The sequence below is a fragment of the Balearica regulorum genome, chromosome 20, assembly GCF_011004875.1.
Source record: "Balearica regulorum gibbericeps isolate bBalReg1 chromosome 20, bBalReg1.pri, whole genome shotgun sequence".
Taxonomy (NCBI): domain Eukaryota; kingdom Metazoa; phylum Chordata; class Aves; order Gruiformes; family Gruidae; genus Balearica; species Balearica regulorum.
In genome coordinates this window covers 3,621,715-3,644,590 of record NC_046203.1, presented here as the reverse complement: position 1 = coordinate 3,644,590, position 22,876 = coordinate 3,621,715, and the positions used below count along the sequence as shown (strand labels likewise).

At 38.0% G+C, this 22,876-nt stretch overlaps 1 protein-coding gene and 1 non-coding gene across 4 annotated transcripts in view; both read left to right on the top strand.

Annotated features, from left to right (window-relative positions):
• The window catches only part of RC3H2 (ring finger and CCCH-type domains 2), a 30,000-nt gene extending 8,456 nt beyond the window's left edge, over positions 1-21,544 (top strand). For 2 of the 3 annotated variants that reach the window (XM_075772792.1, XM_075772793.1), the window contains exons 2-21: positions 53-349; positions 1,797-1,914; positions 2,369-2,602; positions 3,539-3,714; positions 5,001-5,201; positions 5,603-5,735; positions 5,982-6,100; positions 6,468-6,580; positions 7,205-7,513; positions 8,271-8,485; positions 9,471-9,898; positions 10,339-10,509; positions 11,620-11,775; positions 13,138-13,351; positions 13,509-13,593; positions 14,098-14,179; positions 14,577-14,711; positions 15,265-15,372; positions 16,443-16,591; positions 17,194-21,544. In XM_075772792.1, the coding sequence (XP_075628907.1) occupies positions 119-349; positions 1,797-1,914; positions 2,369-2,602; positions 3,539-3,714; positions 5,001-5,201; positions 5,603-5,735; positions 5,982-6,100; positions 6,468-6,580; positions 7,205-7,513; positions 8,271-8,485; positions 9,471-9,898; positions 10,339-10,509; positions 11,620-11,775; positions 13,138-13,351; positions 13,509-13,593; positions 14,098-14,179; positions 14,577-14,711; positions 15,265-15,372; positions 16,443-16,591; positions 17,194-17,392 (3,576 nt within the window). In that variant the 5' untranslated portion in view covers positions 53-118 and the 3' untranslated portion in view covers positions 17,393-21,544. The remainder of the gene's footprint in view (positions 1-52; positions 350-1,796; positions 1,915-2,368; positions 2,603-3,538; positions 3,715-5,000; positions 5,202-5,602; positions 5,736-5,981; positions 6,101-6,467; positions 6,581-7,204; positions 7,514-8,270; positions 8,486-9,470; positions 9,899-10,338; positions 10,510-11,619; positions 11,776-13,137; positions 13,352-13,508; positions 13,594-14,097; positions 14,180-14,576; positions 14,712-15,264; positions 15,373-16,442; positions 16,592-17,193) is intronic. The other variant, XM_075772794.1, reaches the window with a different exon arrangement.
• On the top strand, positions 5,401-5,514 carry LOC142604680 (small nucleolar RNA SNORD90). The gene has a single exon (XR_012838529.1). It is a non-coding gene; the product is annotated as a small nucleolar RNA SNORD90 (small nucleolar RNA).
• Positions 21,545-22,876: the final 1,332 nt, after the last annotated feature.

Genomic DNA, 22,876 nt, shown 5'->3' with positions numbered 1-22,876 from the left:
CATTCTAAATTAGCAGAAAGCATGTTTTAAATACTCTGTTATTCACTTACAGCTGCCAAAACATAGTACAGTGAAATAATGGTCTGCTAGCCTGCTAAACACGTGTCCAGCTTCCACAATGCCTGTGCAGGCAGCTCAATGGACAGAATTTCTGTCCTGCCCAATCTGCTACAACGAGTTTGATGAGAATGTGCACAAACCCATCAGCTTAGGTTGCTCTCATACTGTCTGTAAGACCTGCCTGAACAAGCTTCATCGCAAGGCATGTCCTTTCGACCAGACTGCCATCAATACAGACATCGATGTGCTTCCTGTAAACTTTGCACTCCTCCAGTTAGTTGGAGCCCAGGTATGATTTCAGCAGCTCTTTGTTTTGCCACTTCGTGTTATTACCATTTACATGCCAGTTGCAATACGCGTGCTGATCTTTTTCCCTCATTTTAGTCTAAAAAATGGTAAGACTTTAATTTTGTAATATTTAGAAGTCCATACATACTCTAAAAGCAACTACACCATTTTCAGGACCATTCTCATAAAATGAGAACGTGTTCTGGTTGTAAGCTGAATTCTGGTTTAAAAAGGCTCTTGAACTGTGACTGGAGAAAAATACCTATTAGGAAATAGACAATTATCTGTCACAATTGTCATTAGAAAAGTGAACCTGCAGATTGCATTTGTTCATCGTACTCTTGCAAAGAATCTCGTTTCTACATGTCACATGTTCGAAAGTAGCTAGCTGTTTAACCAAGTTTCAGAAGTGTGCGTGTACATTTTTTTTTTTTAAAATATGCATGATGATGGCTTTTCAGTTGCATTTTCAGACACTGGCTAATCAGGCCAGGAATGTTCCCTGTGCTGTCTCGTAGCAGTGGCAAAACAGCGGTTATATAATCAGTAGTGTGCTTTATGGAGACTAAATAAGTCTGTTCACCTTATGTTGATTCATACACTTTTTCATATTACTCTCGCTGTAACACCCGGGTGATGCAGTAAGAAGATGCTTTTTATGTTGCTTTTTAATGTCTTATCATGTGCCTTGACACAGCTATTGGTAATAACACTACCTATGTCAAAGTGGTTTTGTTTCTCAAGTTCACATGTTCCTTTCATTATTTTTTTTTATTTCTAAGTTTGTGTCAGATCACTGCCTTGATCTTAACAACATTCATTTTCCTGGTTTCCTAACTTCTTGAATTGTCTTTCAAACACTTGAATGTATTGTGACTAATACTCTGTCTATTTTCATTGTCTGACCTTGTTACTCTACTTTGAGTTTTTTTCCACCAAGTTTGCTAGTTCTTATCTTTGAAGATTTCAGCATGCCCAAATTATGCTTAAATTATTTTTAACATTGCATTTGATTTTTTCATATTTTCTTGCCAGTTAATTTTTGTCTTATAACTTCTCTTGTCTCTCTAATAAATCATGCTGATCTTGTACACTGATGATCCTCTCAAATCTTGTGTTCTTCACTCATTTTTTAAGTACCTTCTCATTAGACCTTGGCTATTGTTTTCCATCCTGCTTTTGTTCTTAACTGGCTGAGTACTAACAAAAATAATCTTTCATCACCCTGATCCTCATCTTGAGTTCTTTTTGTTGTTCCTTATTACATTCTACATACCTTGGGTGGATCCTGTCTTTTACTTCTCTAAAAAGCAGTGTACATCTGCAGTGTTATGTAATTACTAGTAGTGATGTTGGTGCCATCGTAGGCATATCAGATAGGTCAGCCGGGTATATATAATTCTTCTCTGCCCCCCCCCCCCCCCCCCCCCCCCTTTGCATTTTCTTAGGTACCTGATCATCAGACAGTAAAGTTGAGTAATGTAGGAGAGAACAAACATTATGAAGTAGCAAAGAAATGTGTTGAGGATTTGGCACTCTACTTAAAGCCATTAAGTGGAGGAAAAGGTGAGTCCCTGCTGAACAGTGGAATGTTGATGTAGCTTGCTTTTAACAGTATTGCGTTTTCAGCACTGATTTTAGGTGTCAATGGGATAATCCTCTCTTTTTAAAATAAATTTTCTCTTATACCTTTAAAAGCTTATTCACACCTGTGATACTTGATTTTTTTTATTTTAAGTTTACAAAATACTCTTTTTTTATTTAATGATATTTCCTTGGGGCTAACTTTGTACTAAAGTTGAACTTTCCTCAAAGGATGGGTTGATGTCAGTGTAAGAATTTAATTAAAATTCTTTTTGATAATGAATTACACAGAGTTGCCAAAGAGAAGGGAAAATACCTGTGACTAGTATCCAAGTCCTAGAGAAAGACACACTCTATTAGACATTTTTGTTTGTCTTATTAGGATAAATTTATCTGATTAGAAGCAATAGTTTGCCACTTGTTGCTTTCTTTGAAGGTGTTGCAAGCTTGAATCAGAGTGCACTGAGCCGTCCAATGCAAAGGAAGCTTGTGACACTGGTGAATTGTCAGCTGGTGGAGGAAGAGGGTCGGGTTAGAGCTATGAGGGCAGCTCGATCACTGGGAGAGAGAACCGTTACCGAACTGATCTTGCAGCACCAAAATCCTCAGCAGCTTTCTGCCAATCTTTGGGCTGCCGTCAGGGCACGAGGATGCCAGTTTCTAGGACCAGGTAAAGTACCTGTGGAATCTGCAAGAGAGTGTATTTAGCTATACCTTTTCTTAACACAAAAAACATTCTTTGGAATTTTCTTCTGTTCAGTTGAGATGTAATTACTCCTGGTTTTCAACATTTTGCCGGGGAGAAAGTCAGTAAAATCTCCTGTTTTAAAGTTTTGTGTTGTTTTGGGGTTTTTTTCCCCCTCCCTTATTAACTGTTCTTTGAAATCGTGAGGAAGTATTCAATAAATCCTGGCAAAGAAGAATAAATAAGCATGCTTTCCACACAGTTTGTCGTGCAGCATAACTGTAACACAGGCTGGTTGTACTGCTGCCTGTGATTACAATTGGATAGGAAACTGCAAATGCTTTCCTGTTCATACTTTAGCTGTAAATACAATCACCCTAACTTTAGTTGCAACATACTTTAATTTTGAAATTTTTCATGATCCTGTTTATATCTTTGATAGAAGCCGCGAATTCTTAATTAAGAACGTTGCTAAGGCAAGCACAGAAATGAGAAGAAAATTATTTTAAACTGGAAGTAGTCCTCTCTTGATTCCAATAACTGATGATAGCATTGCTGTACTGTTCCCATATTTATTTTATATAGTTTTGTGGTGTAGCATTGATGAGATGTCGAAAATGACGAAGGCCACAAGACTACGCAGTGGAGAAAAGTATAAAAACTGCTCTACTGATGTGTTTATTACTGAACATTAGTCTTAGCTCTTTGTTTGCTGTGCTTAGAGTGCTTTTAAATACTTCTTCTAAACCAGCAAATTTGTTAATGTTTGCAAAGATTTTTCTTATGATTAATGAAATAAAAAGTAATAAGGAATTGTGTTCAAGATGATTCAAATGCTCCTATTTATGGTTATTATATGATAGCCTTGTTGTTTTCTGGCAATATATTTCACTTCCTATCTTTTATTTTTGCGTGTTCAAGCTATGCAAGAGGAGGCACTGAAACTTGTATTACTGGCACTGGAAGATGGCTCTGCACTCTCGAGAAAAGTTCTGGTACTTTTTGTTGTACAAAGGCTAGAACCAAGATTTCCTCAGGCCTCTAAAACAAGCATTGGTCATGTTGTGCAGCTACTGTATAGAGCATCTTGCTTTAAGGTAGAATACCAATATTTGCAGTTTGTTACTATGAACTAGTGCAACTCCAGAGAACCTGAGCTAGGATTGGTATCTTTCACCTGTAAAATGTTACATAAATTCAATTTCTACCCATTTAAATAGTGTAGATTGTAAGATTTTATCTAGAACCATCATGAAGTAGTTGTTTAATATTTAAAATTCCCTGCAAGAGGAACAAATGGTCACATGTGGAATTACCTGGAATAGATTCCAAAATTATTGCCCTCATTAGTAACTACTGCCCATCATCTGGAAATTATCTCCCCTGAAGGAGGCATGAAGCTTGACTCTGTAGGCACTCCTAGCCTGCTGCAGGAAGAAGTGAAATCTTTTAATATGATCACTTTTGACTTTATTTAGATCCATAAGAGTTGGCCATGGCCAGACATGCCAGACTGGCCTGGGTGCTCTCAAAGCTTAGAGCCCAATCTCAGCATTTTAAATAGAAGTTTTGGAATGCTGTAGTCCTGGGAACTTCCCTAGCTCCAACACCAGGCATGAGAGGGACATCATACATGGAGAGTGCTCTCAGCCTGAGCGCCAACGTTGTGTTCCAAGACATTTGTCACTCTCTTTCCTTTTTCTTTTGTCTGTATCTAGCCGCCTTGCACTGAAGAGGCCCTTTATTTTTGATATATAGGGGTAGGTCATTTAAACTGAATGTTCCCAACTCTTTATATCTGGAGAAGAGTGGAAAGTTAATTTCATGGGTCTTTTTTTCTTTTTTGAATCACAGTTAAAAACATGATTATCACATCACTAAACTAAACATTGAAATAGACCTGTTGCTACCTTTATGACAAATATCTTATGTAACCTAAGAATTTTACTTAACATTTATAGTAGGTTCTCAGTTAAATATTCTGTTTTTTAAATGTCAATATCTTAATTTTTTTCCCTTTGTATTACTTAAGTCACTTCTAGACGTTTCCTGTTTCTTCAAGTCATCCTTCAATATTGGGTAGCAAAAACTACTAGAAGAACTATTAACTATCTAACTATCATCTGTGACTTAAGCAAATCTGATTACTTTCCTAGTTGGGAGTGGTGGAGTTGGTATAGTTTCGCACCTGTGATCCTGTAAAAATGTGAAGAGCTGGCTGTTCTGCCTGTGCACTGCTAGTTAAGTGGATGAATACATGGAATAAAATTAAGTATATGCTAAATATACAAAAGCAATACTTTTGTGATTTGTGCTGTGTAACTTTTTCTGATAGACTTGGAGATTTTTTTTTGTTAAAAGAGTATTTATTGCTATTTATTAGGTCACTAAAAGGGATGAAGATTCTTCTCTGATGCAACTTAAAGAAGAGTTTCGGAGTTATGAGGCTTTGCGGAGAGAGCATGATGCCCAAATTGTTCACATTGCCATGGAAGCAGGACTTCGAATATCACCAGAACAATGGTCTTCCCTTCTTTATGGTGACTTGGCACATAAATCACACATGCAATCCATTATTGACAAGGTTCGTCGATGGGATGATTCTAGTATCTTTGTAGGATTAGATTTGACTATTAAATGCTATAACGAAAATCTGAGAACCACTGGAGTTAACTTTTTGTCTTCAGTTGTGTCAAATATTAATTAAACTAGAATGAAGGCTTTTTTCCTGCTGTAGTGTAGTCTTCATATGAAGACATTTTGTTTTCCAGTAGTTTAAGTCTAATTCCCTTTTTTGTGTCTTATGATGAAGCTTCATAGGGCAGATTCTGAGCTGAGAAATGTCATTTCTCTCCACTGATACTCTCTATATGCTGTCTGAAGACACTACATATTGCATTTAGGATCCAGTTTAATGAAAATGTGTTTAAGATTAGTAGTTCACAGTTGTAAGATGCAGCACACTAATGTTTGCTTTGTTTTCAGCTCCAATCTCCGGAATCTTTTGCAAAGAGTGTACAAGAATTGACGATTGTCTTGCAGCGCACAGGGGATCCTGCAAACTTAAACAGGCTGAGGCCTCATTTAGAGCTCCTGGCAAACATAGATCCAAATCCAGGTATGCAAATCAAGCTTTTAAAACATTTCTTGATATTTCTCATATCTAGCAAAGTAAATTATTAAGATGATAACCTCCATTCCTGGTTTCAAAATTGCCATTAATTAACATAGTATATCATAAACTCTTCTTCAGGGCTCTCTGAGTTCTGTCCTAGTACTTGGTGTTTTGAAGTACTAAAAGAGTTGCCTCTTATTTATGATACTGGAGTTGACACACTGACAAGCCTGCTTTTAATAATTTTAGATGCAGCGTCACCAACGTGGGAGCAGCTGGAAAATGCAATGGTCGCTGTAAAGACTGTGGTACATGGGCTGGTGGATTTCATTCAGAATTACAGTAGAAAAGGCCATGAAACTCCACAGGTAATTATATTCAGTTGTTGCCTTACGTGTCTTTGTGTACACTTACTGAAAGATTTGACTTTGAAAAAAATTACTATTGATTTGAAATATTAATGGCCTTTTCTGTGGAATAACTGATGATACTGTTCTTTACTGCATTCAGGTTTTGAGAACTTAACATTTCTGAGTATGGAATGCAGCAGAGCTTGCTGCAGTGAGATCCATACAATGGATCTTAGCCCATCAACATGAAATTTCCTTAGTTTTCTGATTAAAGATGCAAAATGTAAAACCATGTCATGGATGGTTTTATGTATTTTAAGCCTGTTTTTATGTGAATGTCTATTAGATTGTAAGTGGAATGTCTTGTGTTTGTGTTTTCTTAAAGCCACAACCAAACAGCAAATATAAAACAAGTATGTGCCGAGACCTTCGACAGCAGGGGGGATGTCCAAGAGGAACAAACTGTACATTTGCTCATTCTCAGGAAGAGCTTGAAAAGTGAGTGTGGGAGACTTTTTTCCTTTTTTTGTATTTTTTCAATTTAAATCCAAGCAATCTCCATAGACTTTTGAAAACCGTTTCTTCTGTACACATATTCATTTGGAAGGATTTGTGAATCTCTTGAAGTGAAAACTCTTTACATGAAATTGAAGATGCAGTAAAGCAGTATCTATAAACTAATTCCAGATTTATTTTTTATTTTACCCCATATGAAGTAAAATTTTCTTTCCTGAAGCTGAATCTAGTCCCAGTGTCTGTCAGGGATTGGTTATATTACCTACAAGAGAGAGAATGTTAATTACGCTTTGATTGACTAAGGAATAAAGTGAGTTACTTAGATAGTATGTAACGTATGCATTCTTGAAGCTGTTTTCACCCAAATCCATTTTCAAAGAACTACAGAAGTGAATCTTCTAAGAGGAGAGATGATCTTTGGTTACAAGGAAGACATTGACGTTCTATTTATGGATTGTTGAAAATAAGCACCAGTTTGAAGTCCTGTAATTTGGATATCATGTTCCTCTCAATCTCTTCCTTTTACTAATTTTACAAATATCTTAAACTGCACAATAAGCACTTTGAATTGTCTCTTTGTATGTTTGTACATGTGTTTGTTTATAGATATCGCTTGAGGAACAAGAAAATCAGTGCAACAGTGAGAACATTCCCCCTTCTAAATAAAGTTGGCGTAAATAGCACCGTCTCAACCACAACAGGAAACGTAATTTCTGTCATAGGAAGCCCTGAAGCAACAGGGAAGGTGGTGCCAAGTACTAATGGAATAGCTAATCTAGAAAGTGGTGTTCCCCAATTGATCCCTCGCTGTGCGGACACCTCCTTGAGAGCTTTGGAGAACAACAAGAAGGGAGGGAAGACTGGAGCCAATGGCCAGAATGTTTCTGGATCCCCTACAGAATCACTACCTGAAAAGTAGGTAACTTTTTTTCATAGAGATAACCAAGCATAACATTTTGCTTTTAGATTATCATTGAGTGTGTGGATGGTGAAAAATAGATACTGAATTCTTGTCCTGGCTTGCAGTTGTTGCTGGTGTTCACTGACTGCAGAGTTGTGTAAGATCTTGTACTACAGTGCAGATACTGTTATACAAAGTCTGTGGATTCCAGTTGTCAGAGCTAGCATTGGTTGGTTTAGCTGTTGAATACTCCCATGCAATATAGATAAAATGGTAAACTTCTCTCTCTATCTTTTATTCTGTTGTTCTCAGCCGGGTATCTTTCTTACTATTGGGTTATTACATAAAAATAAAACACTTGCACTCAAAATTTGACATTTCCTGAAACCAGAAAGGGTGCATGTAGTGTGTAGTCCCTTAATAATCCTGGAAACCTTCTAGTTTGGGTTTTCTTTCTTAAAACTCTCTAGATACTTCTCCAGAAAGCACCAAGCCTCTAAACAACTCTTCAAAACCTTTGTCTTTACCAGAATACACTTACAAGTGGTATGTAACCTTCTGGGTGCATACCAAAACATTTATGCCCACTTTTGAGTTTTCTTAGGACAAAGTCTGAGATGTGATAATAGTATCAGTTTGGGGTATGAAAAATAAAATTCCAGAAGAAATGACATGGTCCGAATTTCAATATTATATGGGAGTATACATGAAGAGACGACTAACAGAAATAAGTAAAGATCTGTTTAATGATTTCTTGGTAATCCTTTTCAGTAAAATTGGTTCTCCACCCAAGACTCCTGTAAGCCAGGCAGCAGCTACCTCAGCTGGTCCTCCTAATATTGGAACAGAAGTTAATTCTGTGCCTCCAAAATCCAGCCCGTTTGTTCCCAGAGTACCTGTCTACCCTCCACATTCTGATAATGTTCAATATTTCCAAGATCCCAGGACTCAGTTGTCATACGAAGTTCCACAATACCCACAGACAGGTGAGTGAGAGGAGCACTGAATCAAAGATAGCTCTGAACCTTTCTCTAGGTAAGCCTGAATGCTGAGAAATAACTTTTATCTCAGTTTTGTGGAGGGTTGTGGGTTTTTTTTTAAATACCAGCTGAATCTTCACTTAATGGAATACTAACCTGGTCTGTTGCTGAGTATGGGAGGGACCTGTAGTTTGTTCTCGGTGTTGGTGGTTCTTGTCTTTGCGTGCTGTATGTTACGCAGCTCGTACCTCAGCATCCAGAAGAATTTGAACGTTGAGGTCTTTCATGTACTTTTTCCTATATTAGCAATAATTGCATTTATTTAGTCTTGCTCACCTCCTCCCCTATCCATGAGGGTGTGCATAGACAGGGTCCAGACCCAGAGGCATAGAGTGCTTCCACTGGGAGACTTAACATCTCTGTGCTTGCTCAGATATTTTTGAAAGGTTTGTCATCTTTTTAGGTTGCAGTGTGTATGTTTATATTCAAGCACGCAATTAGGTGTTCTAACATCAGATCATTCACAAGCTCTCAAAACAAAAGGTAGAGGTATTCAGACAATCCTCCCTAAGGAAAAAAAGAACAAGCCAAGTGTGAAATGGTTATTTATGGACCTTTGGAATTACTTTTTTTTTTTTAGCAATATAGCTTTTTATTTTAGGGATAACTATTTTAACTTCCTAAATAAAGAAGTGCTTAAGATGCTGTCTTTTCAGTTACATCATTATACTACAGTACGCAGGAGCAATGGCAGAGAAACTTCATTTTCCAAATTGGGTCATGGTGGTAAAGGGTCAGCAGTACATCTGCAAGTGTGGTTGTCATACATGAAATTATATTCCACAGAAATACGACAGGGTCAGTAACAGGTTTGTGAAGTGTGACTCTTCATTCTCTAAAGGTACTTATCAACACTATTTACAGTTTTAGAAGGTGTAAAATTCTGGGTCACTTGTGGTTACATTAAATATGCCTTTTTCCAATTTTTAAGGATATTATCCACCACCTCCAACAGTACCAGCTGGTGTGGCTCCTTGTGTTCCTCGCTTTGTGAGGTCCAATAACGTTCCAGAATCCTCCCTCCCACCTGCTTCCGTGCCATATGCCGATCATTACAGTACATTTCCCCCTCGAGATCGACTGAATTCTCCTTACCAACCTCCTCCTCCGCAGCCGTATGGACCAGTTCCTCCTGTCCCTTCTGGAATGTATGCTCCAGTTTATGACAGCAGGCGCATCTGGCGCCCACAGATGTACCCACGAGATGATATTATTAGGAGCAATTCTTTACCTCCCATGGATGTGATGCACTCATCTGTCTATCAGACATCATTACGTGAGAGATACAACTCTTTGGATGGGTATTACTCTGTGGCATGTCAACCTCCAAACGAACAGAGGACTGTGCCTTTACCAAGGGTAAGTGAGAGCCAGAAAGGGAAGGATGTAGTCTTGGTTCTGAAGGTTGTTACTGAAAAGTTGGTAAATAATTAGCGTAGACCTCTTCTGTTTGTTTGGGGTTACAGTGATAAAGACATGTGACCTGGACAAAGTTCTTGTTTTGTTTTTAACCTTAATGAAATGGGCTTATAAAATACACCACTCTAATCTGGATTAGGACCAGAGCCCCTCTGCCTCTTTAATTCCCATGCATGCTGCTTGAATTAATTACGCATTTTGGATTTGAGTTGCTGTACACGGCCCAGGTTCTTCTCCAAATCCTTGTGAAATTCTGCTAGTGATATCAATGGAAGGTTACAGACCCAAGGGAATTTGGTGGTCCAAGTGTGTCCTGTGCAAGTATTTGGCTTCTGATTAGAGTATGATAGGATATACTGTCCTCTATTTATTATTGCTAGGAGCCGTGTGGTCATTTGAAGACCGGTTATGATGAGCAATTAAGACGGAAGCCAGAGCAATGGGCACAGTACCACACGCAGAAAACTCCCCTGGTATCATCAACCCTTCCTATGGCAACACCATCTCCAACGCCACCTTCTCCTCTCTTCAGCGTAGATTTCAGCACAGAGGTGGGAAGCCAAAGAGCTTGTTTTCCCTTCCTGTTTCTGTAAGATGTCATTTAGTAATTCTAGTAAAGGTTTTCTACCTGCCATCTGTTGTTCATAAAATTAATTTAATCTTGTAGTAAAAGGAAAGTAATATCTAATAAGGAATGCATTCAATTTTATATTAAGGTGATGCTAAACATGATCACTGAAAAAAGATCAAGAAATGAAGTGATTCGATTTACTCTCACTAAAGGAAATGTAATTTTATTGAACAACCTTTGTGAACCTCCAGGGTTTTGTGTGGGGAACAACTGTTTTCCATTAAGAAGGACTTTCCCTCTTATAATCCAAATGACACTGACATGATGAGTAGACTGAATCAAGCTGCAGGTGCTTGTGAAGTCCCAGAGAATATGTATCCCTTTAAAGTGGCAAAAGGCACTGATAGAACTTTGTGTACTTATGTGATAAATCCTGTTAACAAGAATGGAAACTCAACAAACAGCAAGAGTTGTCTTTTGAAGAAAAAAAAAAATCTTATTTTTTGTATGTGTAAATTAAATGCATCCAGAAACTAGTTTGAGAACCACTGTGCCAAGCACTCCTTGCTGTGGTTTGACAGTTCTGTTGATGATATTTGAGGTGTTAGGCTGTGATTATTCAGAACAGGTCTTGTAAGGTAGTTGAATGCACCCAATAAGGGACTTCAGGGTAGATCAGGATTTAGTCCTTTTCATCCAGGTTAGAGGGTTCCAAGTCATACTTTTATCAGTCACTGGCTTATACTGGAAAGGAAAATGCATGGCTTTCTCTCAATTTAATTACTGTAGGTATTTGCCTGAAGACACCTGCCACTAACTTAGAGAGACTGAAATTAGTGTCACATCTTGGCAGACCAGACAGTTATTTGTACTGGCAAAACCTGCCCTTCTTTGACAGCTGTCAGCTGCACTGGTTTAAAATTTGACTGAATGGGTTATGTTGCACCTGAGTCAAATCTTGGAACACGGCTAGAACTCCTTCATTGACTTTTGAGATAATTTAACTAAATAGCAGTAAATGTCTCTTCTTATTTTAAGACTGACTTCCCTGTTTTTATTATTTACTACTTATTTATTTCCTTTTCCATAGTTCTCAGAGAGTGTCAGTGATTTGAGCGGAACTAAATTTGAGGAAGACCATCTCTCTCACTATTCACCGTGGTCTTGTGGCACTATTGGCTCTTGTATAAATGCTATCGACTCAGAGCCCAAGGATGTGATTGCCAATTCAAATGCTGTGTTAATGGTAGGGGTTTTCTGCATGTTATCTCATTAGTGTAATGATACTTGCATGCTGAAGTGTCTTCTGTTTGGGTTAAACAAGCCTTTTTTTAAAGTTAATAGCTTCTATTCTTAGTATTTTAAGGTAGTTCTGCCTATTTGACATTTCCCAGTTTTGTAAATAAACAATGTATTTACTTCAGTGACAGAATGTAGTGCCATGAATAAAATTCTCAGATGTCTGAAGCAATTATTTTAATAACAGATCTCTGTAAATCAAACTTGTAGCCAAAATGTTTTGAGTAGATGGCCTGTAAACTGATAAGAAGTCATTAATTTTAAATGTGTTCTCTGATTATTAGAGTGGGATAAAAATTTTTGAGGAGTTAATTTTGTTTATCTCTCTTAAGAGTTCTTTATATAAATGTATATGTGTATATGTGCATTCTTACAATTTCTGAGGCATCTAAAATAGTCTCAGAATAGGTTGCGCTGGCATGCTTGACTGGTTAATACAGGGTCATTGTGGCCAGTTCCGAGCAGGTGTTTCCATCGCAGAAACACATTTCCTATTTGGCTTAAGTGTAATAGTCTGTCCTGTAGGAATGAATCACTGTTCTTTTCAGGATTCTGAGATCTGTTAACGCTGCCATTGTTTCAGAAAATCTTTACTTTGAAGTTAATCCCAAGAGCAATATACACTCGCAGAGAAAATCTGAAATACTGTGGACCCAGGATAATCAGCATGAACTTAATCTTGGCTGCTTTGCAACCCCAGAGAATCTGTATGAACTGTTTTCCTAGACTACACCTCGTATTTGGTTGGAAGGCACGTTCTCCTCTAATAAACAGTTTAGTGCCAACAAATCTGTGAACATAAAATACAACTTATTTTTTATCACCCAATTTCCATGAGAGAAGAAAAACTAATTGAAAGACTTCAGGGAACAAAAAATATATAGTATGAATCATGGAATACAGCTTACCTCTGGAGAGGTGAGAGCTCATGCTTTTTGGCAACTTTCTGCTATATGGTGTAGCAGGTTACCTTTATTTTCTGTGAAACAAGTGTAACCACATCTCATCTCAAGCCTTCTTTGATACTGCTTCCTTCAAGTGTAGGAGAGGACCTTAAAGCATACTGGAACTTCTTCTGCCTGGAAACACAAGCTTGGCAAAACAAAATTATTTCTTCTGGCACTGGCAATAATTCTCTGATGGTCAGATTGCCATTAAAGGGCAGTAGTTAAATCATTGCAGCCAATCTTGGCTTTCTAGTTGGGCAGATTTTCAGCATTGTACTCAGCAACAGTAATCAGAAAGTTATTGGCCTACTGAATAACCTCAAATGAGTCCGTGTATCTTCTTCTGTCTCTTAAATATGTAGGATTTGGACAGTGGGGATGTTAAAAGGAGAGTGCATTTATTTGAAACTCAGAGAAGGGCAAAGGAAGAAGATCCTATAATCCCATTTAGCGATGGACCGATCATCTCCAAGTGGGGTGCAATCTCCAGGTCATCCCGCACGGGTTATCACACGACAGATCCTATTCAGGCCACTGCTTCCCAAGGAAGTGCTACTAAGCCCATCAGCGTATCAGGTACAAGCCTAGGCTTTGTGTGATAATATAGCATACATGATGAGCGTTTCATCCTGCTCATGCTTACTGCAGCAATGAAGACACAAAGAGCTAAAACACCTGTATATCCCACTTTAAGAACAGAGAAGATAACGAATGGTATCTTCATTTGTTACAGATTATGTCCCTTATGTCAATGCTGTTGACTCAAGATGGAGTGCATATGGCTCAGATTCTACTTCATCAGCACGTTATGCGGAACGGTATGGACTTTTTTCTGTGTTCTGTTAAAAGCATTTTCTATAGCTTGCTGTTCTTCAAAATCCTGAAGGGGGGGGGGGAAATCTGGAACTATTAATAGACGTTCTTAATTTTAAAGTAAAAGATTTTTTTATCTCTCTAGCATAAAGCTTTGGAAAAAACTAGGTTAAAACTTGTGTAGTCTTTAATACTTAATGCAGCTAATAATACCCAATTACTAGCAACGTATCCCTCGAGAGACCTAATCAAAGCTGTCATGTCAAAATCTGTGATCTTCACTAGTTTCTCTCAAGTTTTCTTGCCACTTCTTACCCATGTGTAAAATAAGGATGTTTGCTTCATATAATACCTTGGAGTATTGTGAGCCCCAATGAAGAGGAAGAGTGTATTATCTTAGTCACATAGTTTCTGTCAAAATCTAACACTGGTAGACTAATGAAACATATGGGGCCTTTGATTCAGAGAACTTGTTTTTAAGTCCTAGTTTTGCCTTCTTTCTCTTAAAGGGACAGATTCATAGTTACAGATTTGTCTGGTCACAGAAAGCATTCCAGCACTGGAGATCTATTGAGTATTGAATTACAGCAGGTAAGATCAGATATTACACAATGTGGTGTTTTTGATTAAAAAAGTGATTTAGTAAAACGATTTTAAATAAATTTTCTTAGTGTAGCCTACAGAAAATAGTACAATTGACAAAATGATCAATAAGAGTTAACGAGACACTAGTACCACAATACTTAGTATCATGCAGAAGGACTGCTAGTGTGAGCGATTCCATTGACATCAGTAAGGCCATTTTTGGGAGAAAGTGGTGGGCCTGCTACCTGTCAGCAAATGCATAAAATAAATGCTGTGCATTAAAGGAATACATAGTTATCCATCTATCAAAAGAACTGTTCTTTTTGTAGGCTGGTTTATTTTGCCATTTGACAACACATGGTTTAAGTGTAGTTGTTGGTAACTGACACATTTCTTTCCGTAGGCCAAAAGTAACTCATTATTACTTCAGAGAGAGGCGAATGCACTAGCCACGCAACAGAAGTGGAATTCTCTAGATGAAGGCAGTCGTCTTACCTTAAATCTTTTAAGCAAGGAAATTGATTTGAGGAATGGTGAGGTAAAGAAAGGGGTAGCTGGGATGAAACAAATCTTTGAGGTTTTTTGGATATACATAAGTGCATGCATTTTAAGTAAGAGTTAAAACTCTTAGTTTTAACATTCCCAAATATTTATAATGCATTCTGTGCAAGTGAAGTCACTGTTGTTGCACCCAGTTATTTCCCTGAGATGAAGTAGGTGTGCCTGCTGTGCTGCTGCTCCAATTGTCCATTTACAAAATAGGAAGAATGTGACAATACATTTTCATCCAATCATTACTTTTTGTTCTACTTGTACATGTTATAAATCTAAACGTTCTGCCAATAGACTACAGAAATTTGTACTTCAGCATTCATTTTAGCTCTCCATTTTGGTAATTCAATGTGATTAGACTTAGCTTTAGATCCTGTGTTGTCTGTGCCCGAAATTCTACTTGTGTTTAACTAGCTCTTTTGTATTGTAGAAATGTTGTGTCCTAGAAATGTATCTTGTGTTTTCACTTTACTTGAGTGTTCTGTGCAGCAGGTGAAAAGCCAACTTGATATTTACAGAACATGAATTCTTTTTTTTAGACTGATTATACTGAAGACTGTGCAGACACAAAGCCAGATCGAGACATTGAATTGGAGCTGTCAGCCCTTGATACAGATGAACCTGATGGGCAAGGTGAACAAATAGAAGTAAGTACAAAAATCTATGTGTCTGTAGAGGTCACTGGCTCCTTTCATTAGTTATTTAAAAACTTCTAAAACTTCTTTGTGAATTTGTAGATTATGTTGATAGCAAAGCCTTTGGGGTTTAGTCTTTGTGGTGGTATTAAACATTTGCCCTATTTTAACACTAGAGGTCTCATACTTCTCATTCAGATACCTGGCGGTTAGTACTATCTAAGCTAAAAACCAACTCACTGTGTTCTTTGTCGTAGCTTTCAGCTCTTGCTCTTTATCTTTTGATAGCGTTAGTAATGATGGGGAGTCCGTTCCTTTCCCCTTCCCCTCCAACATTGAAACTGCAGTTAAGAATGTTTTACATTGAAGTTCACATTTAAATGTGATCATTTAAATTAAACTTCGTGCTCACCTGATTCTAACAGTAAAGTCATTTAAATGATTGTAATCCAGTGTTCTTTAGTTTTCACTACTACTTCATTGTTTGTTTGTAATTCTGTGCATCTTCTCCAGTTTCTTCTATGCTATTTCCTCCTTTGCTGTGCAGTCATAAAACATTCTGGTGTTCATTCCAAGCTTTAGGATCAATTGTCCCTTTTTTTTTAAAGCATCGTACAGTTAAAAGAATTCATGTTCTTATCTCCATAATACATTCCAATACTGGCTTGCAGTACTGGCTACAGCTTTTGTTTGCTCTGCCTGTGGTATGTTATGCAGTGCTGTAGTATGAACTGTGACTCGCCATTACATGGATGGAAGGACCTTTATCTTTAGCCTTTCCTCTGCCCCTAATTATTGAAACAGCTCTTGCTGTCTTTATTGCCTCCTTCATATCTCACCTGATAAACCTTTTTTTAGCAACTGATGTTTATACTACTGTTGTCATTCACTGCCATCTTTGAGTGATTTTTTTTTTTTTTTCTTATAGGAAAATGTGGTAGACATTCCAATAGTAAGAAATAAAAATAATGAGTCTTAGGACAAGACTCCCATTTCCATCAGCTTTATGTAGTGGAACATAGTAGGAAAATTTAAAGCTGGTAGCGACAGTATTGATGGACATTTCTCCTTTTCTCCTGTAGGAGATTCTGGATATACAGCTAGGTATTAGTTCTCAAGATGATCAGCTGCTCAATGGAACAACTGTAGAAAATGGGCATCCACTAAAGCAGCACCAGAAAGAATCTATGGAACAGAAGAGACAAAGTTTAGGTGAAGACCTTGTGATTCTGTGAGTGTTAGACAAAACAGCAATGTCTGCCAGTATTAGACAAACAGCAGCATCAGAATAGTTGAAGCATGATTGTTTAAGGATGAACTACGTACCTACTCAGACTTGGATTAGACATCTGCATTGTGTATACATGAAGTGAGAAGAACCTGTTAAGAAATAGAACTAGGTCACAAATACGACAGTCACAGGATGGTATCATTGTTCGTATGCATTGTTGTAATCGTATATACCGAAACGCGTCACAGCTGTTAAAAATACCTTTCACATTCAGTAAGCAAAAAATGCAAAAGTATTTTTATAGTTAACAGAAATTAAGAAAAACTTCAAAAGGTTAAATGTCATACTGTTTGCACAAATCTCCATAGAGAGGTAGTTTTTAAAGTACACTATTTTAGGTTTATATGTTCTGTAGTCTTTAACGTGTAATGCAGCCTTTGAAAATGAGGCAGACTGCATTTAACATCTTGAGCGTACCGTTCCGTAGTAAGATGTTTAGCCTGTTGCTAAAAATGTCAGTATTTATTTAATGCACACAATTCAGTTCCGGATACTTGTGCATGTACTTGTTTAATATTTGTGTAACTTATTTTTCTCCTCAGGGAGGAGCAGAAAACAATCCTGCCCGTAACTTCTTGCTTCAGTCAGCCGATCACAACATCTGTTAGCAATGCAAGCTGCCTGCCCATCAGCACATCAGTCAGTGTTGGCAGCCTCATTTTGAAAACTGCTCACATTATGTCTGAGGATAAAAATGACTTTTTAAAGCCTGTTGCAAATGGCAGGATGGTTAACAGCTGAAAGGCATTCATCTTTCCAGCTTGTGACCACACCATGGAAGCATTTACACTAGCTTTTTATATATATAATATATATTATATAATGTATATTTTTTTTAAAAAAAATAATATTGGGGTCATGCATTTCCTGTGGACTCTTTGATACTTCAAGCCCCTCTCGCATTAGCATTCTGAAGAAAAAAAAAAAACTTACTTTACTAGAGTAAGGCGTTCACTTTCCACCAATGAATGGAATTTGGACATTGTTTTACTTAAGCTTAAAGCAGCTTTTTATGAGTTTGTAGCAATCCGGTGCGGTATCTGAGCCATTCTTGTTTAAAATGGCTTCTGTAGAAAACTAACAACTCAGTTATTTAAACTAGCAGGATCCTACGATGATACATCTAGTGAAAGGAAGTCTAACTTATTTGTCTCTATTTTGTTTCATGAGAGAAGAACTTGTGTCTTGTTGCAGCTGCTTTTTCTTTAGTTGTGGAACTTTGCATGGAGTATTGTTTCCTGTTTGAAGACTGAGAGGTGGAGATTTGGACTTGAGACTTTTACAGGGTTAACACACCATTAGCTTTGCACTGCTGCGTTATCTGCAGGTCTGTGGTGCAGCGCTTTGCTGCAGCTTTTTGTTTCCATTCCCCCCCCCCCCCCCCAATTTCTGCTTTAGTACTGTAGATACACATACACAGGCTACTTGTCCAAGTAAAGTTATCAGAAGTAAACCAAGTGCCTAAGTCCTCCAGCTAATGTACTAGGTATTGATTCCCCAAGTTACACGTGAAACAATTTACAACCATTTTGAGAGGTTATGCACTAATGTAACAGCAATTTTGGTTCTTTTTTTTCTTTTTTTATTAATAGTTCTCAACTTGGAGATTATAGAATCCAGATGACTTGGCAAAAAGTATCAGGTGCTCTTGGCTTTCCTTTGAAAACCCTGTATGTAGTGTTTGCACTGACTAACAAGATGGTATTGCTGGTTTTTGTACTGTTTTGTTTTTAATTTAAACTAAATATTGGGAATTTAAGGCAGTTGTATTACCTTTGTTAAATGTTGTTAATCATAATTTTGTATTCAGGTTTAATTTTTGCTTGTTCAGTGGCAACTTATTTTCAAAGACCTTGAAAATACAGTAATATAGCATTATCTGACCTTCAGAGTACTGAAAAAGTGTATGAATTTATGCCCTGTTAAGATGTGACTGAGAATCATATTAGACATGTCAACTGAAAATTGGTTTTCATAAACACACGCGAACTAGAGCCCTGGGCATATTTTTTCTTGAGAAGCTTAAATATCCACTTTTTTTTTTTTTTAAAGAAAGCAGGACTCTCCCTCCTGATGATTACTATCTTCTTGTTTGTCCTCTTACTTTTCTTTGTGACAAGTTTTACATTTTTTTTATGTTTTTATTAACTTCTGTGAAGTTGTTTACTCTGAAAATTGTACTGGAATATTTTAAGCCAAGCTGATCTTTCACCAGGTGTACTGCATGTAAGGGCTTTTCCTGCTAGCAAAATGCTTAAAGAGGATCATGTTACTGGTCGTCTGAGTTGTTATTTTACAAAATCACAGCTATGTGGTCGGGTAAGATTTTGATAACTGTTTTGTGCACGCTTCTGGGGGGTGGGGGTTGGCATTTCCCTGAGGGTTACTGATTAGACTAAGTAAATATTGGTGTTTGATATATCTCCTAATGAACCTGTCCATGAAATAATTATGTTGTAAATATACCTGAAAATCCAACGGTTAGTTTTGATATTCTGGTGTCAGTATGGAAGATCTTACACATCTATTTAATACTCAATGTAAAGGAATGTATGTAGAAAAACAGTCAAGTAGTCTTTTCTTAGTTTCCTTTGGCTGTTGCTGTACCTTCCTATAGCCAGTACCACCTCATAGCTAGGGATAGACTGATGCTTTGTTTCACTTGCAACTTGAAGTGAATTGGATACAAGAACCAGACCACCTTTGTCACCTTAACTTATTTCCTATTGATGTTAACTTCAACTTAGAATGTTAGACATAAATATGATTGTTGTATATTTTATACCGAGACCATTCTGTAAATATGAATTTATATTACTTTTGAAATGCTTCTGAGATACTATTATTTGCTGTACAATGTAATTCCAAAACAGATATGCAAACTAGTATGTCTCTTTCATGGATATTTAAACAGTGAGATCTTCCATGTTGAAGGTGATGTAATTTTTTTAAAAGATTTTTAAATTTTAAATTGCTATTTTGTTACAAAAATAGAGAAAATATAAAGGTTTGAGAAGTCCTTATTTGCCCTCAGGGAAAGAGCCCTCTGTGCACCAGAACTCCACAGAACATCTTCAGCATGATCTGAGGGTGAATATATACTACATAAATTGATTGTGTATTTACCTTAACTTTTTAATTTTAAAATTGCAATTTTAAAAAAAACTTGGTTGTGCTCTGCTGGAGGGGGATTGGGATAAGCTGCTTATACACATTTGCCTGTTTGTCCAGTGAAATTACATAAGCCTAACATATTCCTGCCAACCATACTGGCATATTTAAGAACAAATGTATGTATATACTCATCTGCAGCAGGAGGTCCCATGATATAGCAGTTCTCTAGGGTGACCACACACTTCATATGGAAAGTTGGTTCTTAACTGAGGCTAGGTTTGGTTTTTTTAGTTGAATTTCTAATACATAGAATGACAGGCAAAAGAATTATTTGAGGGTTATAACAGCATGCCAGCTTTGTCTTAGGGTTTTAACACTGACTCTGTGGCTTTTGCCATGAAACTATGCCCTCCAGTGCCCTGACAAGGAGAAGCTACAGGTGGGAACCTAGTTCTGGCTTTCTTCTTTGGTGAAGTTTCAGCCCTCGACTCTATACAAACAAGTATGTATTCATTTGTCTAGTTGCAAATCAGGTGCCTTTGGGCTATGGAAGGGCTTATTTTCTGACACCGAGATACAGTGACTAATCTCTGTGGGTTAATAGCAGTGACTCCTGTTTAGGTCTTTGCCTAACTTACCTGTGCTGTCAGAAAAAAGACCCAAAGCAGATTTTGGAAAGAGATTGGCTCTTTTGCTTTGCTTGGACAAGCATTTTGGGTTGTTTTGGTTTGTTTTTTTTTCCCCACTAGGGGTACAGCAGGGATTTCACATGCAAGAGATACAGGAATTATTAGTATCTAAGTTAATTGTGTTGCCTCACTACCTGGATTCATTCCTCGGTTTGCCTCATTTCCCACATAGGTCTTAATAGAGACTAATGCTTGTGCTGGGAGAATGCTTGTGTGAGAAAGTAATTATCTGTACATTCTTAACATATAGCAGAGTGATTGCCCTGCTACTGATATTTTGTTCCTGTAAACAGGTGACAAGAAATGAATCTTAGTGTTTATGCAGATTTTGCATTGTAGAATGTATACTAGACCCTTCAAAGGAAAGGTTAGACTCTTTGCAAAGCAAACTGGCGTTGGTTCTTGGTAGTCTAGTACAGGGACACTAAAGTTTGACATTTGACTTAGGAAAAAAAAAGTTGTATGCAGCTGAATATGTTGAATAAGCTCTTAATTGCTCTTTGTAATTTGGAAGGTTTTAGTGCTTTGATAACACAATTGAAATTTTAATTTATCCTGTACTCAAGAGCTGAATGTTGTTCTTGTATAATAGTGTACTAGGCTGGATGAGGTACAAAATAATGCACAGTGATCAGAAACAGCTGAGGAAAGAATGCTTAAAATAACTCGATCTAAACTCAGAATAGTTCCAAATATTGTTTTTGTTTGCTTTTTTAAAGCACAAGTTGTCAAGTTGTACCTGTTGCTGTACATAAACACTGTATGCCAGCAGCTCCTTGATCATATTTGTGAACAGACTTTTCATTATTATTATTAGACTGTTATTAAAGGAAGATGTTGAATTTGAGAGTGTAACAAAATGAGAAATGGTCGGATTATCTATAGTATGTAAAAGTCCATTCTTTATGTTGTAGTTTAATCCCTTTGTTAGGAAATTCCCTCTCATTGAGGGACCTCTTCTGCAAGCAGAACACAATAAATGTGCTTTTTTAAATGACCCAATTTTCCAGTATAAATGAACAGCTGACTTTGGCAGTAGTCATCACCGTGTATCTCTTTGCTGGCAAGGGAGCACGACAAAAAAAAACCACCCCAAAAAACTATCAGTGATAAGACGAAACAAATCTGAATACTCAAAATGAGCAATACCTGAACATAATACTACACCCTGTTATTTAAGAAGGATGCTTGTGGAAGCTTTTAATCACTCAAGATTTCGCTGTAAAAGCTGAAATAAAACAGAGCCTGGCTGAGTTTATTACTGCCAAAAGCCAAGGTCATTTGCACATAGCCCATCAATTTATCCAGAGTAGATCTCAGTTAATCCAAGGCATGGAAATGCATGCATTTTCTTAGCTGGGCAAACAAGTACATTATACGGTAGTTGTGATACAACACACGTGGCTTTTATTTGTACTGCACATACCCACTGTACAGCCACTCAGAAGTATTGTGGTTAGCTTGCAGCATCTGCTGTCCGCATTTATACTGTTTACTGCGTATTCTTTTCCCTGGAAGTTTTAAAGAAAATTTTTTTTTCTTGTTGCATTGATTACATTTTATAAATTTGCTTAGCTGGAAAGTTTGGGAAAAGAGGCCTGTTTGTCAATTGTACAACCGATTGTGAAGCTCTAGTGTGAATATTTTTACGTCTGTATTAGACATTTTCTTTGCAAATCTATTGTTCGATTGAAATGTAAATGAAATAAAAGATGGTGTACACCCATCATGTATAAAGCAGGCACCATCGCTACGATGGATTTAATGCTCATTTTTATGGCGCATTCTCAGCTTCTATTTAAAACTATAATTTAAAAATCTGTAAAATTAAATGGGGATATATGGGGGAGTAAATTCTATTCCGTTTATTTCGGTTTTGAGTTCCCAATGGTAATGTTTCCCTTGGTGTTAGAAGTAGGGGGGCCCCGGCGGGGCGGTGCCGTGTGTGTTTGCTGTAGCACTGAAGTGAAGAGGTTTTTAGCTTTGGCTGGTCACGGAGTAGAGCATCCTGGTTTTCAGTGTTTGAGAGACTTGATGGAAGAAGTTTGCAGTATTGACATGTATTTGCATGCACGAATAAAAATTATTTGTCCACCTTAATTGCCTCTTCGCCTTCAGCCGGGTGTGTGCGCGGGAGGCCGTGCCGGTGCCGGTGCCGTTCCCGGGGCGGGGGGAGGAGCGGTCCCTGTCTCCTCCCGCGGGCCGCCCCCTTCCCGCCGTGCCCCGCGCCGCCCAGAGACAGCCCCGGAAGGCGGCGGGGTGAGGCGGGTGAGGCGGCGGGGCCGGGCCGGGCCGGGCCGGGCGGTGGGTGCGGCGGGGCCAGCCCGCTCTCGGAGCGCCGCTCGGGCCGGCCGCTCCAGTCCCCCGCAGCCAACCGGCCTCGGCCGGGGCGGAGCGCGGCTGCGGCGGGGCCCGGGAGGGG